Source organism: Phalacrocorax aristotelis, chromosome 2 (genome assembly GCF_949628215.1).
Source record: "Phalacrocorax aristotelis chromosome 2, bGulAri2.1, whole genome shotgun sequence".
Lineage (NCBI taxonomy): Eukaryota > Metazoa > Chordata > Aves > Suliformes > Phalacrocoracidae > Phalacrocorax > Phalacrocorax aristotelis.
In genome coordinates this window covers 1,992,155-2,014,423 of record NC_134277.1, presented here as the reverse complement: position 1 = coordinate 2,014,423, position 22,269 = coordinate 1,992,155, and the positions used below count along the sequence as shown (strand labels likewise).

General features: G+C 45.1%; 1 protein-coding gene across 3 annotated transcripts in view; it reads right to left on the bottom strand.

Moving 5' to 3' along the window:
• The window catches only part of MYL3 (myosin light chain 3), a 46,090-nt gene that overhangs the window by 9,803 nt on the left and 14,018 nt on the right, over positions 1 to 22,269 (bottom strand). For all 3 annotated transcript variants that reach the window (XM_075082066.1, XM_075082065.1, XM_075082067.1), the window contains exons 3-4: positions 5,173 to 5,200; positions 103 to 252 (exon numbers count right to left, since the gene is read on the bottom strand). In XM_075082066.1, the coding sequence (XP_074938167.1) occupies positions 103 to 252; positions 5,173 to 5,200 (178 nt within the window). The remainder of the gene's footprint in view (positions 1 to 102; positions 253 to 5,172; positions 5,201 to 22,269) is intronic.

Here is a 22,269-nt window from a genome sequence, read left to right as displayed (position 1 = left end):
ACAATCTTTCCATCAGAAAATGGAGAAAATGGAGACCTCATCTGCTTCACAAATAATTCTTAGAGTGATCTTTTTGAAACAAACACAGAGGAGGACACCAACCTTCTTGTTTGGGTCTGCCCAGCACTTTCATGACCTCTGCCTGGGTTGGATTCTGCCCCAAGGCTCTCAAGACATCTCCGCATTGTGCATATGTGATCTTCATCTCAGATTTAGGAGTCCGGTCAAAGAGTGAGAACGCTTCTTTAAATTCTGGAAGACGAGAAGGTAAAAAGAAATGCATGCCATACTTCCTCCGATAAACCCAAAGCAAGCCTAGACCTTCCCCATAACTAACTCTGCCTGCCCTTTTTGTTTTGCAGCTTGGGAACAAGTTTGATGAGCTTTGCTGCTGCTGTTATCTGCAGTGTTTGTGTTCCTCCTCCCCGGCATTTTCCGGTTCAATCAGGGAATGGAATCAGAGAGGTCAAATGCTCTTCTCATGGTATTCCATCTCAGCTAATGTCGGAAGTGCAGAAAACCTTATAGAAGCGGTTGGCCTTGAGAGCTTTCTAGCTCATCAGGAGCACTCAGGATGGGACAGAATTCAATAGCGGTTCTGCTCATCAGCTAACTGGATGTTGTATCCAGCATTATACACTTAGAGAGCACTGACACACCCACTGAGTTAAAGGAGCGCCTCTATTAGCGGGTAACAAGATATGCCATGATAACCTACAGAAATAATCACACAGCAGGCAGTCTATAGCTGAGGGAGGGTGAAGGTATATAGAAAAACTTATAATTGTCTTTAACAGTGTCAATGAGCAGATCTAGAAGAATCATCTGATTTTTGTTTTTTTCTAACACCCAATGCAATTGCATCTGGAGAAGTCAGGTTCGGTATGCCATCAGCCACCAATGCCAGGCCACATCTCATGTGTGGAGATGCAATCATTCCCTCCAGTGTTTCACATCTGCCTGCTTTCTCCCTTCCCCTTGCAAGCCAGCCAGCTCCCCTCCACTACTTCCTTGTGAGTATATCTTCACGTCTTCCCTTTAATCTGGCTGAAGAGGGAGTCCCTTTGAGCAGCATTACCTTGATGTAAGCATTCCCATGCTCACTGTTAATTAATGGGGTGAGTGCAGGATCCCAGGGGAGGCTTCCCCAGACATACCAGTTACTCAGGTTTGCCTCTCTCTATTGGGGTTGCAGACACATCACAGAGACAGAGGAACATCTCAAGGCACAAGCGACAGTAACAGGCTGTTACCCTTTAATGAACACACTGCATATTGCACGGTCTACAAGTGAGCACAAATATCCCTTTGGCTTTAAAGCTGTGAATCCCTGAATCTGCCCCTTGCCCTGCTGTTACTCTTCTGTATATTTCCCCCCACACTGTCTATACACAGTAAGGCTACCTCTTTTTTCCCTAAATCCTGACTCATTCAACCATTCAGCCATGCACTGGGCATGCCAGATTTTCTCCACCTTTCCCTTCTGAATTTCTTCTCCTCATTATTCCCCCCCCCCTTTTCCTTCCTTCCATTTTTGCTTATTTCCCTCTCTCCTTCCGTCTTCCAGTGTTGCTGGGTTTGCCTCTCCTCCTTTCTCCCTCCCTTTTCATTTTATCATTCCACTCACATCTTACTCATTTCCTTCTTCATCCAACACTTTCAAACAATGATGCATTTTCTCATTTTGGCCTGATTAACGCTCCCATTGTTTTCTTTTTTGCATTCTCCTCTTTGCTCTCCCTTTCCTTCTCCTCCTGCCTCTCCTGATCTGTGCCGCTGTCACCGGCCGGAGCCCAGGTCCCATTGGCAGCCCTCACTCCAGCAGAGGGCAATAGTGGATTTTCATGGGCTCCTTTCTGACAGTGGAAGGGGGCCAGAGACCCACTCCCAGCTCTGCCCTGTCCTGGGTGTCTCAGCAGTTGAGGTGGGTGAGAAATACACCTACGTCCCTGAGCTACTCATCCTCCTGCCGCGTCCTTACTCCCTGAGACCAATTGCCTGAGCACCCTGAGCACCACCTCCTAAAGGTTCACAACTTGTCATAGTTACTGACAGCTCACATTTCCCTCTTTTTTTTAAAAAAAATTTAAAATCACATGTAACCGCCTCTCACCAAAGCATTGGCCTGTGGGTTTGGAAACCCCATTTTGTCAATATACAGAAGCAGTCTTTTTTTTTAAAAAAAAAAATTTGCATTTGCATTTGCTGGCTTAATGCAAGTTTCCATCAAAGCAATGAAACCAGCATGGCTATGGTCTCCTTTGTCCCTCTGCTAGCCATTAAACCACTGGCAGGAGCAGTGTGTATTTTCATATGCCTAATTGCTACCTACCTTCTCATCTTGAATAGCTCGTATTCTTCTCTTTTCAGCAATTTAGGGGGCTGAAGAGGCCAGAAATCCAGTTTCATAAATACACATCGCCACAACGAATGAATTTCACTCACAGCTGAGGCAGGAGGACGTGTAAAGATGGGTGCGTTACACATGGCTTCACCCACAGACCATTCTTCTTCTGAGAGTAACATTTTGGGGGTTAACATAATAATGAGTCCTTGCAGGGAACTAAGTCTGGTGCAACAAAGCCTTTTGATAGAGGAAAAGTTTGCAGTATCCTACATGATAGGGCTGGAAAAGACCCTGAGATACTGTGTTGCCCGTTTCTCCTCTACCACCTCAATTCAAAATCAGCTGCCAGAAAATGAGTTGGGCCACTAGTGATAGACTGACAGCCAGTAACATATAACACATAGGATGGACTTCCTATTGATACAGTTCCATCTGAAGCATCTAGTCTCACTGAGACACCTAGGTCCTCATCTGGTCAATAGAGAGGTGATGATTATACTCTAGAGGTCTATTCTTTTAAAAACACATATAAAGGTATGACAGGTGACCTTGACCTCCTGATGACTTCCTGAAAGAGGAAATTTGACAAAATTTACAGTGCAGCATGGAGCTAGGAATGAATCCAGAGCAAACAAAGTGCAACTGAAACGCAGAAGAAAGGCAGAGCTGGCAGTCTTGGAAGCTTGGAAAAGTGAGGAGGGAATGGGAAGGAGAAGAAAAATTTAAAAATTTGGTTTTGACATATTAATCTAGAGCTCCTGTGAGTCCTAACTCTCAAGTCACGTCAACAGCCAGTATAACAGCTATAAATCGTGCCAAGTGGTGCTTGCTTTTGAACCTGTACTTTTGACACAAAATAAAACAGTCTCAAGCACCGGCATACTGGTTGTCCACTTTCTTAAACTGGTGGCACACTTCTCGGCAAGGTTTTGACATGTGCAATCTAGGACAGAGGACAGCATGTGCTGGGGGCAATCCAGGGGCAACTGTGGACCATGCTGTAGATATAATTCTACATCTGAAGCATCTAAGCTCTACCTAGGAGTAAATATCTATCTAGCAACTATCATCTGTCTGCCTACTCATCTATAAACCAAAGAACCTTCTAAAGATCAGGTGAAGGAGAGGAGAGCTGACTGATGAGCAGTGATCAGTAGCCAGGGGATGTTCAGGCCATTCGGCAGTCATGGCAGAGTTTATGAACCTACTGTGGGATTAAACTTGAGTGGGTTTAGTGTTTCTCCCCAGGACTAAGCACACAGTATAACTCTGTTATGCTGTTGTAGCTGATGTGGAGGCCTCATAGCCTTTCTCACACAGGTGATGCTGTCTGCTCCCTGCCCCATGGCTTGCCCTTTGATATTTCAAGGACATCCTCTTTCACAAGCGCTGGATTCCCAGCTTTTCTCTGTGTACGCAGTGAGTAAAGCTAGACCAGAAGGCAGGTGTGAGAAGAAAAGAAGAAAAGAAAGAAGACACAAGTTTATGTTTTTAGGGATGGTCTACATCTGCTCTAGACCTGCTACGCTTTATGCCAGCCCTAGGGTTGCCCCAAATTTGTCATTTCTTAGCCATTCCAATAGGTTGATGACTCAACAAAGATCCCTTTTTTTTTTTTAAATAAGTAATTTCTTTTCCCATTCTCTGATATAGTCTCTGGAGCTAATTCTCCTCAGGGAGAAAGAAAACAAGGTATAGAAGGTTGGTGGGTCCTGTCTAATCCCCAAAATATTAGCTGATGAGAGATCCAGCTGTTGTGTGCTGCTGAAATAGTCCAAAGGTTTGTGGCTCAGAGTTGTGCCTCTCCTGTGACTTTGGGACTAGAAAAGGGGCAGGTTTCCAGAAATTAACAGTTGCCTCTAATCATGAGTTACTTTTGACCTGTCATTAGAAAATAGAAACTAAAGCCATTAAGGGGGGCTTGAAAATCCCAAGGTAATGATGGATGTCTGTGGCAAAGCCTCAGGCTCTAAAATATTACGGCATTTTGTTCCAGTTCAGAAAATCCTTCCTTCTGTATCTCTCCTGTCTGAATCAGCCTGACTTGGTAGCCTGTGATTTCTGGTTTTTTTCATCTGTTCTAATTAACCCATCTTCTGATACCATCTTTCATAGGCTCTATCAAGTTCTGCCAAGTGTTTAAAGACCAAAGCAGAATTCTGCCAGATGTTTGATTCCATCTATCAATTATCCTTTAAGTAAAAAGCAGGCTGGTAGTTGAGGGAAAAGGGGACAGCTGCAGTGGTAGTGTTCCCAGGGCTTCTTACATGAGGTTTTAGTATCAGTTTCTTGGGCTGGGACAAAGGTTTCAGAAACAAGTGCTGATGTTTTGCTTTGAAAGAAAAAAAAAATGCCATTGCTGTCATTATTTGCTGGTTTCTGGAGAGCTGTCACAAAACTGTAACACATTAAATTCTGATTGAATACAGGGAAAAGTTCTCAAAATCAGAGTTGGGAGACTTTCTCTTGAAAGGATTGATATTTTGCCAGTGGGTTTTCTTAAAGAAAGAACATATATTAGGGCTGAGGTTTTGAGGGTATGGGGGTGTTTTGTTTCTTTTTTGGTTTTGCCTCATAGGCAGTGGAACTGATGTTTTCTTTACTGAAATAAATACCTACTCTCCATGGTGCATGACCTTTCCCCTTTTCTCTTGACCAGCTCAACAGAGGATTTGGAGGAGGGACAAAGCAGGAGCAAAGCCATGAATTAAAGTGCCGCCTTCTCAAGGTAGCTCCGATATCACACCCATGTTCACCCCAGCACTTGCCAGCACCTCCCAGTGACAGTATTTACTGTGCACAGAAGACAAACTCATCTTCCTCACCTTCGATCTGATCAGGGGTGAATTCAACCTGAAAGAGACAAAGAATAACAGCCAGATGAAAAACAGAAGACTGAAACAAATAAGAGCACTGGTTTAGTCTCTGTCTTATGTTTCTGGGTGTTTCTGAGGTCCATGAAAGAAACTGAGTCATAACTCCAAGAAAAATTTTATAGAGCCTGTAAAATTTTGTTCTTTCCTCTTCCACCTTCCCTATTCACCAGTCCCACCTTCAGGACCTCTGCCCTCACCACAAGAGTGCAGATGCCCTTTGTCCATTCTTCTGCTGCTCCTGTGTTCCTGCTGTAGCCTCTTTCCCCTATCCCAGGTGACTCCCCACTGCTGATGCCCCCTCCAGGGGTGATTATGGTAGCACCAGGGTAAAACCCAGGCTACTTCGATGAAAAGGTTTTATCTGTAGACAGATGGGGATCTGCTGTCCACAGTCTTTTCCAGCGGAAGAACTAGGGGGCATCAAGTGAAGCTGGCATGAATCAGGCTCAAAGGAAAGTGAAGGAAGTGGTTCTCTCCTCTTACAGCTGAATTGTGGAAAGCTGGTCATGGGATACGGTGGATGTTCACAGTCTACAAATGCGTAAAGGGTCACGGGCCCATTACCTGGAAAATAAATCCGTTTCTGTACAATACAAAATGTTCAGAAATATTTAGCTTAGGAAGTCTTTGCTTGAGGTTTAGGAGAGTGTTTCAGAGAAGTTTTGCCCAGTTCTTGTACCTTTTCCTAAAGCATCCTCTAATAACCGCTGCTGTACTCTATTGGACAGCTCTCTGGACCTTGCTCTGACTCTGCCGTCTGTCTCTTGTTTTCTCATCACTTCATATTTCCTCCTGTTCCCTAAGTTTTATGGTTGTCCCGCTCCCTATTTTTACATGGCACTGCCCTCTATCAGCTCCAAGATGCTCCAAGATGCCAACAAGCTGCTGCTGATCTCAGATGCAAAAGAAGGAAACACAATGTCCGAATGTAAGGTCCAAGCTTCTGAATGAAGAGGCACAGGTCAGCAAAGTGAATTTACACCAGAATTTACACCTGCCTCTCACAGAAAAATGACAGGGTGGGTGTCTCTGCTGATGGGGACATTCCTGGGGTACAGATTGCCATTATGGTGAAGACATAAATAAAGAGGAACTGTATTTTGGTATGCATAAACATGCAAATGAATACATGCAAAGCATACGCTTGGGACAAACCTAACAGTCCCGGAGTACACAACCTTGGAAGCATTCCTCTGTGGACATATATGACCCTTCGCCCCTCCCCAATATATGTACAATGCCACACATTTTGGGTCAGATTTTCCTTATGAAGCTGACCACCTCTCATAGTTTAGTCTCATATTTTGTTCCTTGGTAACAAAGCAGCCCAGTGGAAAGAAGACATAGCGAGAACCTCAAACACAAAATCCTTGTTTCCTTGTTTCGAGGTGAAAGGCAACATGACAAATCCCTTCATCATCTACTTGGGATTTTCATAATATTATAGAATGGGTCTGTTGTATCTCCCCAACTCTCCAGCCAGGATGGCTGTGATGTGGCAGAGCGTGATGAGACCAACCCCGTTATTCCACGCAGGCCACGGTGGACAGCTGCCAGATACTTCTGTCTCTAGACACCCTGAGCAGCACAAGGAGCTCTAGCATTCATAGGACAAAATGAGGGTCTACAGGACAGATGCAGACAGCCTAAAACTCATATTTCCTACCAGTGTCCTGCCTATCTCTCCCTACTGTAGTGGTTCTGAGCATCTTCTGGCTTAGGAAAAGGAAGAAACAGAAAATATCTGCTGGACTTGGAAGGCAGGACTCAACACTAACCCTGCTATTGTTGAAAATCAGGCCACTATTTTCAATTCTTATCTGAACTAGCTCATTCAGGGGAATTACCATTTTATTTGCAATTCTCAGTAATGATTTACCTTGAATGAAATCCGATTAATAAAAGAATTACCTAAGTGGCAGCCAGGAGGCTGTCTGGAAGGAACCATTTAAAGAATGCAAGAAAGGAGCCCCCAAAAGAACAGCAATTCTTTTCCCTTTCCCAACACATGGAGGGGTCCAAACACCTCTTTGTTGTGAAGATTATAATAATCTAGATTGTATCCTATCCCAAATCCACATACCTTAGTTTAATTAGGAATAAATAACCATTGGGGAACACATTCATACAGGTGCATTGTCAGCAGCATCCTTATGCCCAGTGTGTCTAATTATATCAAGCTTTGAGAATCTGACCAAGGCTAATTGCATATTGAGTTTACTCAGGCATCAATAGCCAGTGTGGGTGAAATGAGGCCAGAGCTGCTGGCAACTCATATTTAAATCACTATGATTGATTGCTCTCAGGGAACAATTCATCTCAGCTACACTTAGATGTAGACATCCAGCTGTGTCAGTGACCCCACATTTGCTCTCTACCAGCAGAAGAGAAGGAGCACTTGTAGGGTTCGATTTGACTTGGTTTATGTCTGTACTTAGGGAGAAGATGAATTACACTCTCGTTTTCACTGAGTGGGTCAATCAATCCTACAATGATGATAAAAAGAGTGTGGGTGACTAGCACAGAAGCAGATGTCCTTTTCTGATCTGATGAGTCTCACGCAGAAAGCATGAGCTAGCCCTTTGGCAGACTGCAGATCAGGAGGAACTGTGCCAGGACAAAAAAATGGATGACTGCAAATTCCCACGGCTGGATCAAAGGGAAGGTTTGAGCTGAAGGGCTGAGTGTGCCTCACCTCTAATCATGGCCCCTTTAAAAACACCACCCAGAGCTGGAGGACCGTGCATAACAGCTGGCAAGGCGGTGGCAGACGGTTTGACCAGACCTACCACCCAGGCACAGCTTCCTCTCAGGAAAGCTGCAGAGATGTGTGGGTGGCGGCCGCTGTTATTTTCTCCCCTCTCAGCACATACCACCATGGAGTTGTAGGGAAAGGTGAGTCACCATTCACCCAGCCACAAGGTATCATTGCAGATGGATGGAATGAACTCTGGGCTAAGTTTAGACTGAAGATGGGGGTTTTTTCCCCCTCTCCCTCAGAACTGTGTGGAGCACACAAAACCACAGCCAGCTCCAGGTACCAAGAGCAACAGTGGAGCTGTCCATGATGACTGTCCTAGAGACCCCAGGCAGGAGGGATCTAGAGACAGGCTGTAAAAATGAGGTCAGCCTAAGCTAAGCAGTGGGCAAATGAGTCCCAGTGCATTGCAGCCACTAACAGTGACCCTCACCCGTGCTCTGAATCAGCTCTGCGTCTGCTGCTCTAATGCAACGGGCATCCAAGGGAGTGAAAGCCCCCAGTGGTATCTCTGATGCCCGGACCCACTCCTGTCATCGGGCCCTTCCAGTGTTGCACACCAGCATCACCCCACACTTCGAGCTCAGTCAGCAGAGCAGCCCTCATTGCCCAAAGCTGGAGGCTGCAAAACCTACTCACAGGCTCAATGTGAATTCTCTTTCCTTACTAGGATGATTTCCCTTGGGGTTTTGTTTGTTTGTTTGTTTTAAATATACTGGCACTTCAAAAGAATTGAGTTTCCCTGGCATTTTTTCTGTTGGCAACTGAGATTGTAAAGCAAGGACATTCCTATGAGTGCCAAGCATCCACAGCACCAAGACTGACAGTGGTGGTATTTGGTACAAATCCATATGACAGACAGAGCTGCTGACTGCTAATCTCTTTCCACTTGTCTCCTGCCCTGATGCGTGGACTGTGATGTTCTTTAAAGACACCAGACGTCTGAATTAAAATATTTCCAGAACAAACGGGAAGTATTACGCCAGCTTTCCTGCTGTTCTAACAATCTTGGCTTTAGGGAATCATCACCTGGTCATTAGTGGCATCAGCTGTAGCCCTAACGCTACAGTCCTCTTGGCTTAAACCATGGCATTAAGCTGGTTTTGTCCCAGAGACACCGGGAGGGACGCACGCGCCCTTTGGTGCTGTTAACGTCATTCACAGCTTCATATCTTGGGGAACTGTTTTATAAACCCATAGTATCTCAAAGAAGCACGTAACTGTGCATGATAAGTCAGACACAGCTAAGTCTGAAATAAGTCCTATTAATAAAACCGTTGCTAACCAGCAGTTGGGAGGTTATCTGGGGGGAAGCATTTAGACAATGCAAGCAAGGAGCCCCTCCAGGAAAGAAACAATATTCCTCTTGTTTCATAGTACACTGAGGAATCCTAATACAAACAGCAAGGTTCTCACTAAGCTGTGTCTGGGCTAGTTTTGGAGAAGGAGAAGGGTTTTATTTTATTGTACTCTTGGGAGACTGATTTAGGAGACAGAAATGCAGCAGATGGAAAGAGGCCCAGAAGGCCATCAAGATCGGTATCGTTGTGTTGGGGTTACATTTGTATTTCACAAGCATGTGATTTTTTCCACTAAGACCTTTTTAAACCTATTAATACACGTCATCCCCATCATCCTCTCTCCCATCACTTCCTCCACAGAGCAATTATGATGTACATAAACTCCTCCGCTTCCCAAGGGCAAACCTTGACACATGGTCAGGTCTCATGCAGCCTCATCCCTTTCCGTTGTTCGATAGTCACTCCTGATCTCTCACCTCCTCTGCCTTCTGAAACTCTTTTGGTACACCTACATTTAGCTCCCAGGGCTGCCCTAAGGACTCCCCTCATTATTTCCACTTGGCTAACGGTCTGGTGGGAGGGAAGGTACCGCACATCATATGGACACTTACCAGTATATGAGCTGTGACACATGACAGCACAAGATGCTCCACCTGGTCTTCATGGGGAATAGCTAAAATATAATGAAGATTTTGCAGAATAGAAACCCACTGATAAAACTCTGCTGATACTCTATGTTCAGTTTTCTGTTTGGTCCCCAGTATTTTCAAAAGAAAAAATTATTTCAAGTTGGACTGAAAGGACAGGTCATTTTGGAATGGCAGAAAATATATTGTTTGGGAGTCAAACAGAGAACTGAATTGCTGACCTTTTGCAATACCTAACTATATTGATAATGAAAGTGAAGTGAAAATAGAAATCAACCATTATTTTCAGCTGAATTGGTGAAGCCTTTCATTAAAAAAAGATATGTATTTCAAGATCAGGAAACTGAGGCAAAGTCTTTGTCAAGGTCATGCAGAGGATGCTGCTACATAAGGAAACACACAAGCACTTTCTTCTCCAGCCTGCAATCTTTTTCACCAGATGATCACCTTTAATCTTGCTTTTATCTGTGTTTCCTGAGAGCTGAAAAATTACAGCAGTATATCACCACTGCTCCCACTACCCTTTCAGCAGATTTTATGGCTTCCAGGTGACTATTTTGTAATAAGTCTGTATGGGGTCTGCCATGCTGTGGTTTTTATTCACCTAGTCTGTCAAGAAGAGGGTGAAAAAGCCTTGTGTGAAGGAATGGTGTCTGGTTTGGGGTTAGAAAGCACCAGGGTCTCAGAGTCACTCCATGGGATGCTCCCAGGTGATGACAGAGCTGGAGAGGGGGAGAGCTGAGGCAGGTGAGTAGCTCTAAAGGTTGTAGGGTGGGGAAGGACTGTGGAGAGACATGAGATCAGTCGAGACATGAGATGAGAACCAGATTTGGGGAATCCATGAGGTTCCTACCCCAAGGAAAGAAATACAAGACGCTCCTGAACCTCAGACTAAATCTGCTTAGCCATACCGTTGTGCTCTGAACCTCCACTGAGCGAGGAACCACAGCCTGATATGTCTACAGGGTTGTTTTGTGCTTTGCAGGAAGCCTGTCCAAGCACATGGCAACGCGGAGCAGCCTCACCTTCGGTGCTGATGCCCTGCATCCTCAGCCTGAGCTAGAGCGCTGGGTGGCAGCCCCCTGGTAGGGCTTCACACCCCCTTGCTTCTTGCAAATACCTTTTGGGGTTGAAGGAGCTGTACGCTTTTCCATCACTGTGCTTTTCTAATTCTGGTAATAGCCTATAAATTGATCACTCCCTTTCTTGGATGGGGGATGTGTTGCCACAGCTTTCCGGAGTGCAAAGGGAAATTCCAGAGCCTCAACAGGAGAATGACACAGCCGCTTTGGAGAACTGAGACAGCTGCTGGCAATGGCCAGCACCAGAAATATAAAACACTTTGTAGACTGACTGTTCTCCCTGTAGCAACATGGTTTTGGATTCTCCAGCCATTTATTGACGGCTGACTTCCCGCCTTCTCTGTAACTCCCCCCTTCACCAACCTCACCAGCAGATGTTTGTTCAGATGTTCACAACCATGGAAGAAATTATAAAACCTAAAAAATACCCTCTTTTAAATCCTGGAGGGGAGCCTGGGGGTGTAGGAAAGGTCAGACGTTGCCTGCGCTGTCTGCTTGAAGTAGGCAACAGCTCATGGGTTGGGTCTCTAATGGAGAAGACCCCCCCAGGATAGAGCTTGTGAACCACATCACAGCACTTCCTAGGGGCTTCAGGCCCTCAAACCTCCTGGTAAGTAGGTGCTAAGAAGGAATAAGGCCCATCTCATATTCCACATGCATGGGGACAGGTGGACTCCACCCTCCCACACATAATTATGGGGCAGCATTGCACTTGTGCCCTTCGCAATATGATCATCTTAAGATGGAAGGTCTCAAACAGGACAGGGGAATTAGTCACCAGATAATACATTTGGTAGATATGATATGTTGGAAAGAGCCCAGGGAAAGTGAAACACTTCTGTATTTAATTTAGTAAGCAGCTTAAATAAGAAAAAAATATTAGGCATTATTATTATTATTACACTTACTATTTTGACATAAAAGCCTTTCCCTTTGTCTTTCATTTCCAAAATCAAATATTTTGTCTTGTAAATACTGGCAGCTTTTTCTTTTTTTTTTTTAATTCAAATATTTTTATATTGAAATGACATATTTCATGTAAAATTGACTTAAAGAATCCCATTCCCCCACATTAGACCACTCAAAACCCTACCAAAACAATTCTTTTTGGGCTGAACAAATCCATTTCAAGTTGCCAAAAAAGAATTTTTGTGGCTTTTTTGCGTGTTGCTGAAACCTCCTCCTGAAAATTCAAGCTGGTTTCTTCTAATATTTTAATTCCCCCACCAAGCCTAAAAACAACTACCCTTTGCTGAACTAATTTTGCTCTCAGATGACACAGTTGTGTAACTCCTCTACGCTGCTGATTGACCTGCCAGTAGTGAATGAGACCATATGTGGCATTTAGTTGGTCTAAGTGAAATGAGTTTGATGGGTCTCAGGCAAGATGTGGCAGAAAGGTGTCTGTAAAGCAAAAACCTCCTGGGAGCAAAGGAGTCGGCTTTGGGTGTGGAAGCTCTTCCTCGTACACAGCGAGGTCCCCCAAGAAACAAAATGCTTGGCAAAGTACCTCCACCAGCAGCCCCAGCCACCACAACCATCTACCGTGCTTTTATTCCTCCAAGGCCTAGTCTGACAGTGTTTTGAAGCCCTGTGATACACACAAAAGAGCTCCAGCATCCTGGGTGCAAAGTATTAAGGTTCTCCCAGGCATACCCTGATACAACCTCCCACTGTGCAGTGCGGTGCAGACATTGCTCTCTCCCAGCTCCATCCCAGAGGTGTTATTTTTCCCCATCGTTGGCATTGCAGCCATCACCACCCCAAGCCCTCCCAGGGACGGGATGATGCCAACCACCCACCTCCAGCAAATCCACTCCATCCTCATGTACCTGCAGCTCCTGCAAAATCAAGCGGTAGCTGGACCCCTTTAAAATATCACACTCCTTGCCCTGTAACTGTCTTGAAAAAAAAACACCAACAAACCAGGATTAAGGTGCCAAAGAGTCACTGCGATAACGTGCTGGCAACGGGGAGAGCTCTGCTTTTGCTGTACGAGGCTGGCAGGCATAGCACGCATGCCGCTCCCAAAATAATCACGCTGTAACCCAGCCCCGGTTTCAAATGGGCCACAACTTCCCTGTAGAAAATCTATGAGCACGAACTAATATCTGCCATACTTCATACTCAGGGGGTTGGTTTCGGTTGTTTTTTTTTCTTTTAAATTATTTTCCAAAGCAGGACATTATTCATTGTGAGCTGAAACACAGCGTGCTCTGATCTCGCTGTGTAACCGCAGCTGTACTGGATGTTCTTGCCCGTCCCCAGCATCACCAGGGAGCTCAAGTCCAAAAAGCCGAGCCACAGCTGGGAGGTTGGTCACGAGGACAGAAATTTTAAATCCTGACCTTTTATTGAAATTTCAAATTCTGATGGAAGAAAAGAAAGAGGGAGAAACCCTTTCCCTCTCCCTGCCACCGCCACAAGATTTTCCTTTAAGTTCAGCCTCCTGGGGTCCTTTACTTGATTTAGAGGTTTATTTATTTATGTAGAAAAAAGCCAAAACTGAAGTTTCCTACAACCGCAATTGGAGCTGATGTTTCAGAGTGTTGTTTTGGGGTTTTTTTTGGGGGGTCCGCTTACAATGGTGTCAACGTCCAAAATCTGATCCTATTAACAAGTGCTCTGACCCGTGATGGTTTTCTCCAGGCTTTGCAGCAGAGCCTGCAAGGTGACAGTGAAAAACAAGTCTCTCCCGAGCCCCCCAGGGTCTGTGCATAGCCCCCAGCCTCAGACCACAACGCCCTTTTACACTCATTACAGCCAGCCTCTGCCGCCACACGCAGGGATGCTGGGGGCAGATGCAGTCACCGTGTTTACAAAGTGCTGCCACTAAGCAGGACGGCATTCAATGGCATTTCATTTCTGGATAGAGGGGGGTACGTTTGGTAGGGCGGGATTCTTTTTGAAACCATTAAATCTAAGAGAAAGACCATTTTTACCCCTGGCCAGGCTGTGATTTTTACCTACTAATCAGTACTGACCACAAACACTGAAAAGTTTGAGCTATTTTTCTTACCGACATTTTATCTTTTTTTTTTAATCTTTGTTTTTCTTAATTTTTTTCTTCTCTTTTTTATTCTCCTTTTATTTTATCTTTTCTTCCTCCCTAAGCACTCAGCAGTTATTGTCAGGCTTCTCTCAACCATAGCTGGGTTCTCAATGAAGATCGGTTCTTGTTTCCTTGCTCCCCTTTGCTGTTTTTTTTAAGTCTGGGTGGGTTATAAACTGGTTTGTTTTTCTAAGATCATTCACAGGAGCAGACTTCTCGCAGCAGATTTTTCAGCCACGTCTGCCCAGTGGCTGCGATGTTCCGCTGCTTCCCAGAAAACACAATTGATGGATTGTCACTGTTTCTATTCTGGGCTTTGGATGCGTAAGTTTGCTGGATCAGAGCAGTTTTTGCAGGCTGGAGGCTGGGTTGGCTCCGGCCGGGTCGTGGGCTGAGTGCCACCTCCCTTCCCGGAGCGATCCCCGCAGGACGGGCTGTGGGGTTCAGCTCTCCTGCACCTGTTGGAGGGCTGGGAGGGGGGCACTGGTCCCTGAGTTAGCCATCCAGGCACCGTGCGTGGATGCGGTCTGTGCTTATACATGCACTGGGCGTTTGGATAAAGAAAACAAACTGCACAGAGGGGCTATGCATGGGTGTCCGTGTTTGCTCCCCTATACACGTCTGTATATACGTGGGTATTGATCCATATTTACATATGAACATACATAAATGCACGTTGTATTTCTTTCCTACGCACATGCGCACATAGTATGTATTTATATATGTATACTTACTACATAGATATCTATCTTAGAATCATAGAATGGTTTAGGTTGGAAGGAACCTTAAAGACCATCTAGTTCCAACCCTATTGCCATGACCTGGGACACCTTCCACTAAACCAGGTTGCTCAAACCCCCATCCAACATGAACCCTTCAAGGGATGGGGAATCCACAACTACTCTGGGCAGCCTGAGCCACTGCCTCACCGCCCTCACAGTAATTAATTTCTTCCTAATACACATCGTATGCACAACTCACATTCACCACCACATACACACATACTAAACCCTAAGCCAGCCAGAGAAACGAGAAGGGAGAGATGATGGTTTATAAAGGACCAGTATAAATCTGCACTGATCCTTTTAAATCTAGAGCCTTTTGGATGCAGAGTACAGATCTTTGCAAAAGTAGAGTGCAGGTATTCAGCTGGGATAAGTCAACATGGGTGCATGCGTGGCTGGAGGGTGCTATGCTGATTGACCCCCCTGCTGGGAATCAATCCATGAGGTGGACAGCATTCACGAGCAAAAGCCTCTAAAGCTCTCCTCATCCCTGTTATTAGTGGCAGCAACACCCGGTTCCCTGGCTATGGCTAGGATTCTGGGAAGCGGCCATCTCATCAAAGACAGCTGGGCTGCAAGCTGACCACATACCCCGAGCATAGCACGATGATTTCAGTTTAAATTTAGTTGAGTCCTTCTTCTCCCTGTCTGCTTTTTTAGGATTCAGATTACAGATAGGACAGGGGAGGGAACAATGCCATGTAAGATGCATATGTACAATGAGACATGAAATTAAACTCAAGAAGGAAATTTGCTTAGGAGGGGAAAAAAACATTCTGGAGATTATATTGGCATTGCCCCTCTACTAATATTACATCCATTTCCTTTCCCATATTTCTTTCCACTTCTTTACACTGGCCAGCATATGATAATTTTATACATACATACATATATATATTTATGAAATGGTTAGGAAATATGCTTTGACATTGCTTTGTTGTTGCTGTTTTTAATAATATCTGGGCTTTAACCAATCCTTTTGCCACTTGGAAACCTTACAACAAAGTCTAAGCGACTGACCAGTCCTTGGGCTGGGGCATTAAAGAAGAAGGAGGTGGAGGAGCTCCCTATTAGTCTCACGTCAGAAAGCCCCACAGCTGAGACCGTTCAGAGCCACTACAGCTTTAGGAGAGCCTGGGATGATTTCACACCCAAGTCCTAGAGCCCGTGCAGCGAGGTGGGCAGGTCTCATCAGCTGGAGCCATGTGCATAGAGAGGCAGCAGGAGCTCTCCCCGTGCTGCTGGTCTTGGTGCACAGCTAACAGGTTACCCTGCTTTTGGCCAGCCGGAGCAGGTACCCACTGCACGCCCCTGGCTGAAAATCAGTGTAGTTACCTTCTGCCTTTTTCTGTCAAGTGCTCTATAGTAGCTTTTAGGTATTTATATCACCCCTACTCTTCTAATACATCAAAACCCTTCATGAAAGCCCATCTCAGAACTATAAGTATCGCTGTCTCCATTGTGCAGCTGGAGCATCTATGCACAGAGAGAGGTCTTTATCCAAGGTAACTGCTCCCAAGGTTACCTCTGCGGCTTGCACAGGGAAGCTGAAGGGCTCTTTCACCTGGGAATGCATTTCATACGGGGATGCATTGCCTTGGGCCAGCGCGGCAAGGACTTGGTAACCAGCCCGCCCCTGAGAAGGGATGGGTGCAGGACCAGGAGGGAAGGCAGCACGTCATCGTCTGGCTCTGAGTCACGTCCCCTTACAACTTCCAACCTGTGTGACTCTGCTCCATGCAGCGAACACACACTAAGGCCTTTTTCCATCCTGTCAGCACAGATGTCAGCAAAAAGTGCACCCAGGCACCTCTGCCCAAACACTAACACCTTTGCAAAAGTTAGGGGAAACCCAAAGTTTCTGTTTCTATTAAAAGCCACTGTTCCTCTCCACCCCTGTCCCTCCTATAGCTACTCTCAGCTCTCCTTTCCCCTTCTCCAAGTTAAGATTTAACTGGTTTACGAGAGGAATAAATACTCTGTCTCTACAGTCCAGCTTTCCAGCAACTTGGGAAAAGTTAGCACTTTGGCCAGGGCCTTCAGCATGCTCTGAGCTGTGCATTTAATTTAAATTTAATAGTTATTGCACGTTACACAAACGGCGATTAAAACCATATTGATTGAGGTTTAGCAGCTATGTGAGAAATGCAGATCTTATTACAGAGCTGCTTCATATCCAGGGTGTGCTTTTAATAACTCCCTGCTCATCAAGGGGCAGATTGGAGAGAGGAAAAGGAAGAGGCAAGGCTGGGAGGCACTGGCTGGAGGGATGATGGTAAGGCTGCACGTTGGGCAGCGCTCACTCGCTTCCCACCTCAGGCACGCGTACACGTAACATGAGATCTCCACATCGATACGTTGCTTACTTCCCCATCTATAAATCAAAGAAAATCATAGAATCATAGAATCATAGAACGGTTTGGGTGGGAAAGGACCTTTCGAGGCCATCCAGTCCAATCCCCGGCCATGAGCAGGGACATCTGCAACCACATCGGGTTGCTCAGAGCCCCGGCCAGCCTGGCCTTGGGTGTTTCCAGGGATGGGGCATCTCTCACCTCTCTGGGCAACCTGGGCCGGGGTTTCATCACCCTCATAGTAATAAAGTTTTTCCTTATATCCATTCTGAATCTACCCTCCTTTGGTTTCAAACCATCACCCCTTGGCCTGTCAACCTACTTTATGCACTACTATAGACATGCAAACAGGTCTACAGAGGCGACATCCACACCACGTGCTGGAGAAGCAGAAAAACATGTTGGCTGAGGTGTCAGAAGATAAATTTCCATGGCAGCATGTATTGCCATAAGGGCTTTCTAAGTCAGGACCTGCTGCAAGGCCACTTGGAAACCCCAGAAACTGTCAAAACAGGGCTTATTTGTTATTCTCTTATCCCCCCCTTTTCGAAAAGCTGCAAAGTTCATTCAACGGCAAAGCAGAAATAAACAACCTCATGTCCTAGTTTGTCTGTGATGATTAAAAAGACAAAATGGACCAGGAAAATAATAACTTCATTGAAATCACCCTGCTGAGAGCAGTGCAAACCCTTTCAAACCAACAATCTGCTTTTGCACGATTCTTTGCTTTGCACTGGAATGAAAAGCAGGATGGGAAATACTGCAGAGGCAAAGGGTGTATAAATATCGGGGGAGGCAGATAAAGGTGTGAAGCAGGCAGGGTACAAGGGGAAATGTAGAGGGAGATGAAAAAAAACCCTAGATAAATTTGAAGAAAACCTAACTCTCGATGATTTCAAATGACTCAGTAAAGCTGGACTACCCTTAGGCGGGGTTTACCTGATGCCACAGCCTTTTCTTCTGTATTAGGAATATAAAGCTGATGGTGTTTAAGACCCTCTACAGAAATCATCTTCTTTCCATGAAAAACTAAGGCAAGTCACGTTCAGAAAATGCCACCGCAATCCTGCCCCTCAGCAATCCAGATACAGACTCAGAAAGCTGCACATTTCACTTTAAATGTTCCAGGGCCTGATGATTCAGTAATGCTGCAACTCTGAGTTATTTCACATAAAAAAAAGCACATGAAACTTGTCAGGTTTTCATCTCTACAGCCCTCAGACCAAGCTGAGCTGTTTACAGGTTTGGTTTTGTAAGTCCCTGCGCCACAGACATCAGACTTTGCAGAAATGTTATTTTTTGGCAGCTGCATAACAAAGACTTGGAAGGAGAAGCTGCCCAGAAAAATTATTTAAGAAAAAAAAAATTTATACTACTATGTATCTTAGGGTGCCACTGACCAATTTCCAAATTTTCGGGGAAAAAGTAATTTTGATTAGGAATGAAAACAGGTTTGGGTTTTGTGTTCTACTTGATGACAGTTTTAGTTGGAAATGAGGGAGAAAAATTGTTCCAGATTGGTCAAAATGTTCTCTTTTGCCCAAATTGAAGTAATTTCAACCATTAAAAATTTCTGGGTATTTTTTTATATAAGAAGGAAAAAACCCTCAAAATTAATAGCTGTTTCAGATAAAAGAAAAATCTCAACAGAGAATTAACTAAAAAAAGCTGAAACTGGTAATTTTCTTTATCCTTTTCAGATTTGTTTTTTGAACACACTTTACAAATTTTGTGTATATTTGTAAAACATTCTGGTACCACCAAACTGCACTTTTCAAGTCTCCCCAAAAAGTATTTTTATGAGAAACATCACCCAGCTCTGCGAACAAGAGAGATATACAAAGATAGCCAGACTTTCGTTGGCCCAGAAAATTCATCTGGAAAGCTCCTTTGATTTCCTGTGCTGTTCGTTTTTGGCCCTAAGAATGAGTGGAATATACCACAAAGAAACTCTTTCGCTGTGTTTTAAAGCATGCTTGCTCAACATCTTGCTATTTCTTTGCCGCTCTGCATCTTGGCCTGCATCTCTTGGGGATCACCTCTTTTGGGGATGCTACAGCCCCGGGGACTTGAGTCATCCCACACCCCCTCTTCTGATGAAACAGTTCACTGGGTCAAGGCTACAGGTTGTTTTCTAATGCTGAAATACCCTTTATGCTTTCAGGCACTGATTCATTTCTGTCAGGAAAGCTGCGAAATTCATGTCCTTCTGCTCCGAAGGAAGGGACAGGAGGGAGAAAGGTGCTCTCGCCACTACTAAAAGCTGTCCCACAACGGCCAGCCTGGCTGGGAGCTTCCAGAGTGACATGGGGTGTGATAAATAAAGGAGAGAATGAAAGAGCAGAGCTGCCTTTAGAAGCGTGCTATGGCAATATGACACTTTAATTAAGCTTATCTCTGGGGTCCATCCAGAAGCACGGAAGAAAATTGTTAACGGGACATTATAAGCTTGACCATCATCTTATTTTTATCTGCACAGCAGCACGTCTCAGCCACCGACTCCTGAGAAATACCTGTGGTAGCTGCTTAAAACAGCCTCTCACAGGCGGGGAGGCTTTGGAGAGGGAAGAGAGGCTGTGCTGCAGCCCTGACAGCATCCTCCAGCTGAGCTTCCCCTTGCCGAGCGCGCCTGTGTGAGCAACATCAGACCTCTGCACCCCCCCACAGCACAGAGGGCATGAGGTGGGGTAGGAGAAAGCATCATTTATGGAGGAAAAGTGCCGTGCCTCAGGCTTTAGCTGTCCTGAACTGGGAGGTGGATCCCTCTGGGAGGATGAGCCTCTTCCAGTTCCCACCCAAAGCAATTGCTGCCCACTGTGACCTGAAATCCTTAGGTCAGGTTTTTCCTAGGAAGGACCACAGGCTGCTGAAGGTGGATTCCCCCCAGCTTTTAGGGGATGATGGATGGGGAGGATGCGGGATTTTCTTTCAGATGTGTTACAGATTGCTCAGGTTCGTGATCCTGCAGATCTGTTCTCTTCCATGGTCAGTGCACAGCCAGGATTTTGGAGTAGGTCTATAATTTCTTTTAAAGTAGGGCCTCAGACAGAACCACTAACATTCAGCAGCCAACGTCTCTACTGTGGAAAAGTCCCCAGACTCATAGAAATCCAAACCAGGGGAGCTAAACAGCACCATACAAACCAGATAGCTTTACTGGCTCGCATCCAGGCACAGTCCAGCGCTGGCAGTGCTCTACTGGTAAGCACCAAATATTTGCAGTTCTTGTTACTTGAGGCATAAAGGTGAGCAGCCAGGGCTCTTCGCTGAATCCAGATCATGGTTTGAGTGTCCCTACTCTTCAATGGGCCCTCTTCTCTACCACTGTTTTATTTGATCCCCCTTATATGCTCATTTTCCGGTGAAATAAATGAACTTCTGGAAGTGCCTGTTTCTTTAACAACTGTAATGGGAGCCTGAAGAGACTAGGTCAGCCTTGAATATCTGACTGGTAGATGCCTGAAATACAGCAGTCAAATCCCACTTTTTTTTTTTCTTCCTTCCTTTCTTTCTTTCTCATCAGGCCCAAAATGCTTTTCCCTGACTCAGTAGAGTTAGTGGGCTCAGTAGATCTCGTCTGGGTCTAAAACTGCCTATAGGATGTCAGATTAGATGATTAAAAAGCCTTAAACCCTATAAAACAATTACTCACCACACTCAGTAAATGCTAATAGATCATGCAGGAGCCTTTCTCCTTTGTCCTTCTTTACTGATTCTCATATTTCTATTTCGGGGAGGCTGAGCAGGGCAGAGGACCCTGGTTATCCCGGTTATCCCAACTGAATGGAATTGCTCCTATTTTATTGTTTTCTGGTTCTTCTCCTGTGCCCACCCCAAGGGTATCGGGGCACTCTGGTTCATCAGCTTTCTAGTGCAAGAGGGCAGTGGGTTGCATGTTAATTAGTTGTGGAAACATTTAAATAATGCAGTCCAAATCTCCAGTGATTTTCTGCACTTGTCTGGATAGTCTACGAAGACCCCGTGCTTGAGATAGTAACTCAAACTCATGCAGCCAAAAGTTTCAGGGTGGACCTCCTTGTTCTTCACTACAAACAGCTGAGATGGACATCTTATCTAAGCTAAGTGTCTAGGTTCCTTCCCTAGAAGCCAAGCTGGGATTTTTCCACTTTCAAATAAAGATTCATCCCATCCTAAGAAAAATACCTGGTGTTTAAAATAGATGGCATCTGAAATCTTCTGGAGTTACAGCAGTTTGCACCATTATTATGCTGAAAAGGGAGTTGTCTCTATGTATCTGAACATATTTTGCCAGATCAGTGCAACATTTGAGCCCATACCTAAGAGGCATTCATCGCTCGCTAAATTAAAAATAAATCACAATAAGCTCACAAAAGTTCTCACACCTTGCCATAGCAAGAACGGTGGGTCAGAGGGAAATCCCATAAAATGCAAAAGGAAAAATCTCCTACGGGCTCCCACGAGCTTGCTATGGGGTCTCTTGTCTTCGCTAAACTTTTAGCTGGTTTTGCCTGGGGCCTCCTCAAAGCTTGTTACTCAAATTTCTCTGTGCTTGAAAGGCTCAGGAAGAAACCACCGAAAAAGAAAGAGGCCCAGCATGGACTCGGTTTAGCCTGGCAGGTGTCTGCCCACTTCAGAAACCTTCAAATATGTGAGCACAGGTGGGAAATTGCTCTCTAAAAGTATTTCTGCTGAGATGCACTGTAGGTCAATAATAATACCGGTGATGACAATGGGGATATGTAGCACCTGGAGGGAATGAAATCAAGGGAAAAAATAGGTTGGAGAGAGAAAGATGAGAGTGTGTTGGGAGGTTGAATGCATTCGGTGGCCACCTTCAGCTGTCTTTATGTCTGATCATGGAGGCCCAGGTATATACAGGTAAAAAGTTCCCATGTCATTCTCAAGGAAGACTTGGCCAAACCCTCAGTGAGATCTGACACCCTGACAGGTTTCAAGGTGGGCAAAGAGCTACATTCCCCCCATCTTAATAAAATATAACGTGATTTCATCTTCCAAGCTGGATATGATCTGTGTACACTGCATGGGATATCCAGACAGGCTCTCTTCTCAATCAGACAACCCCTT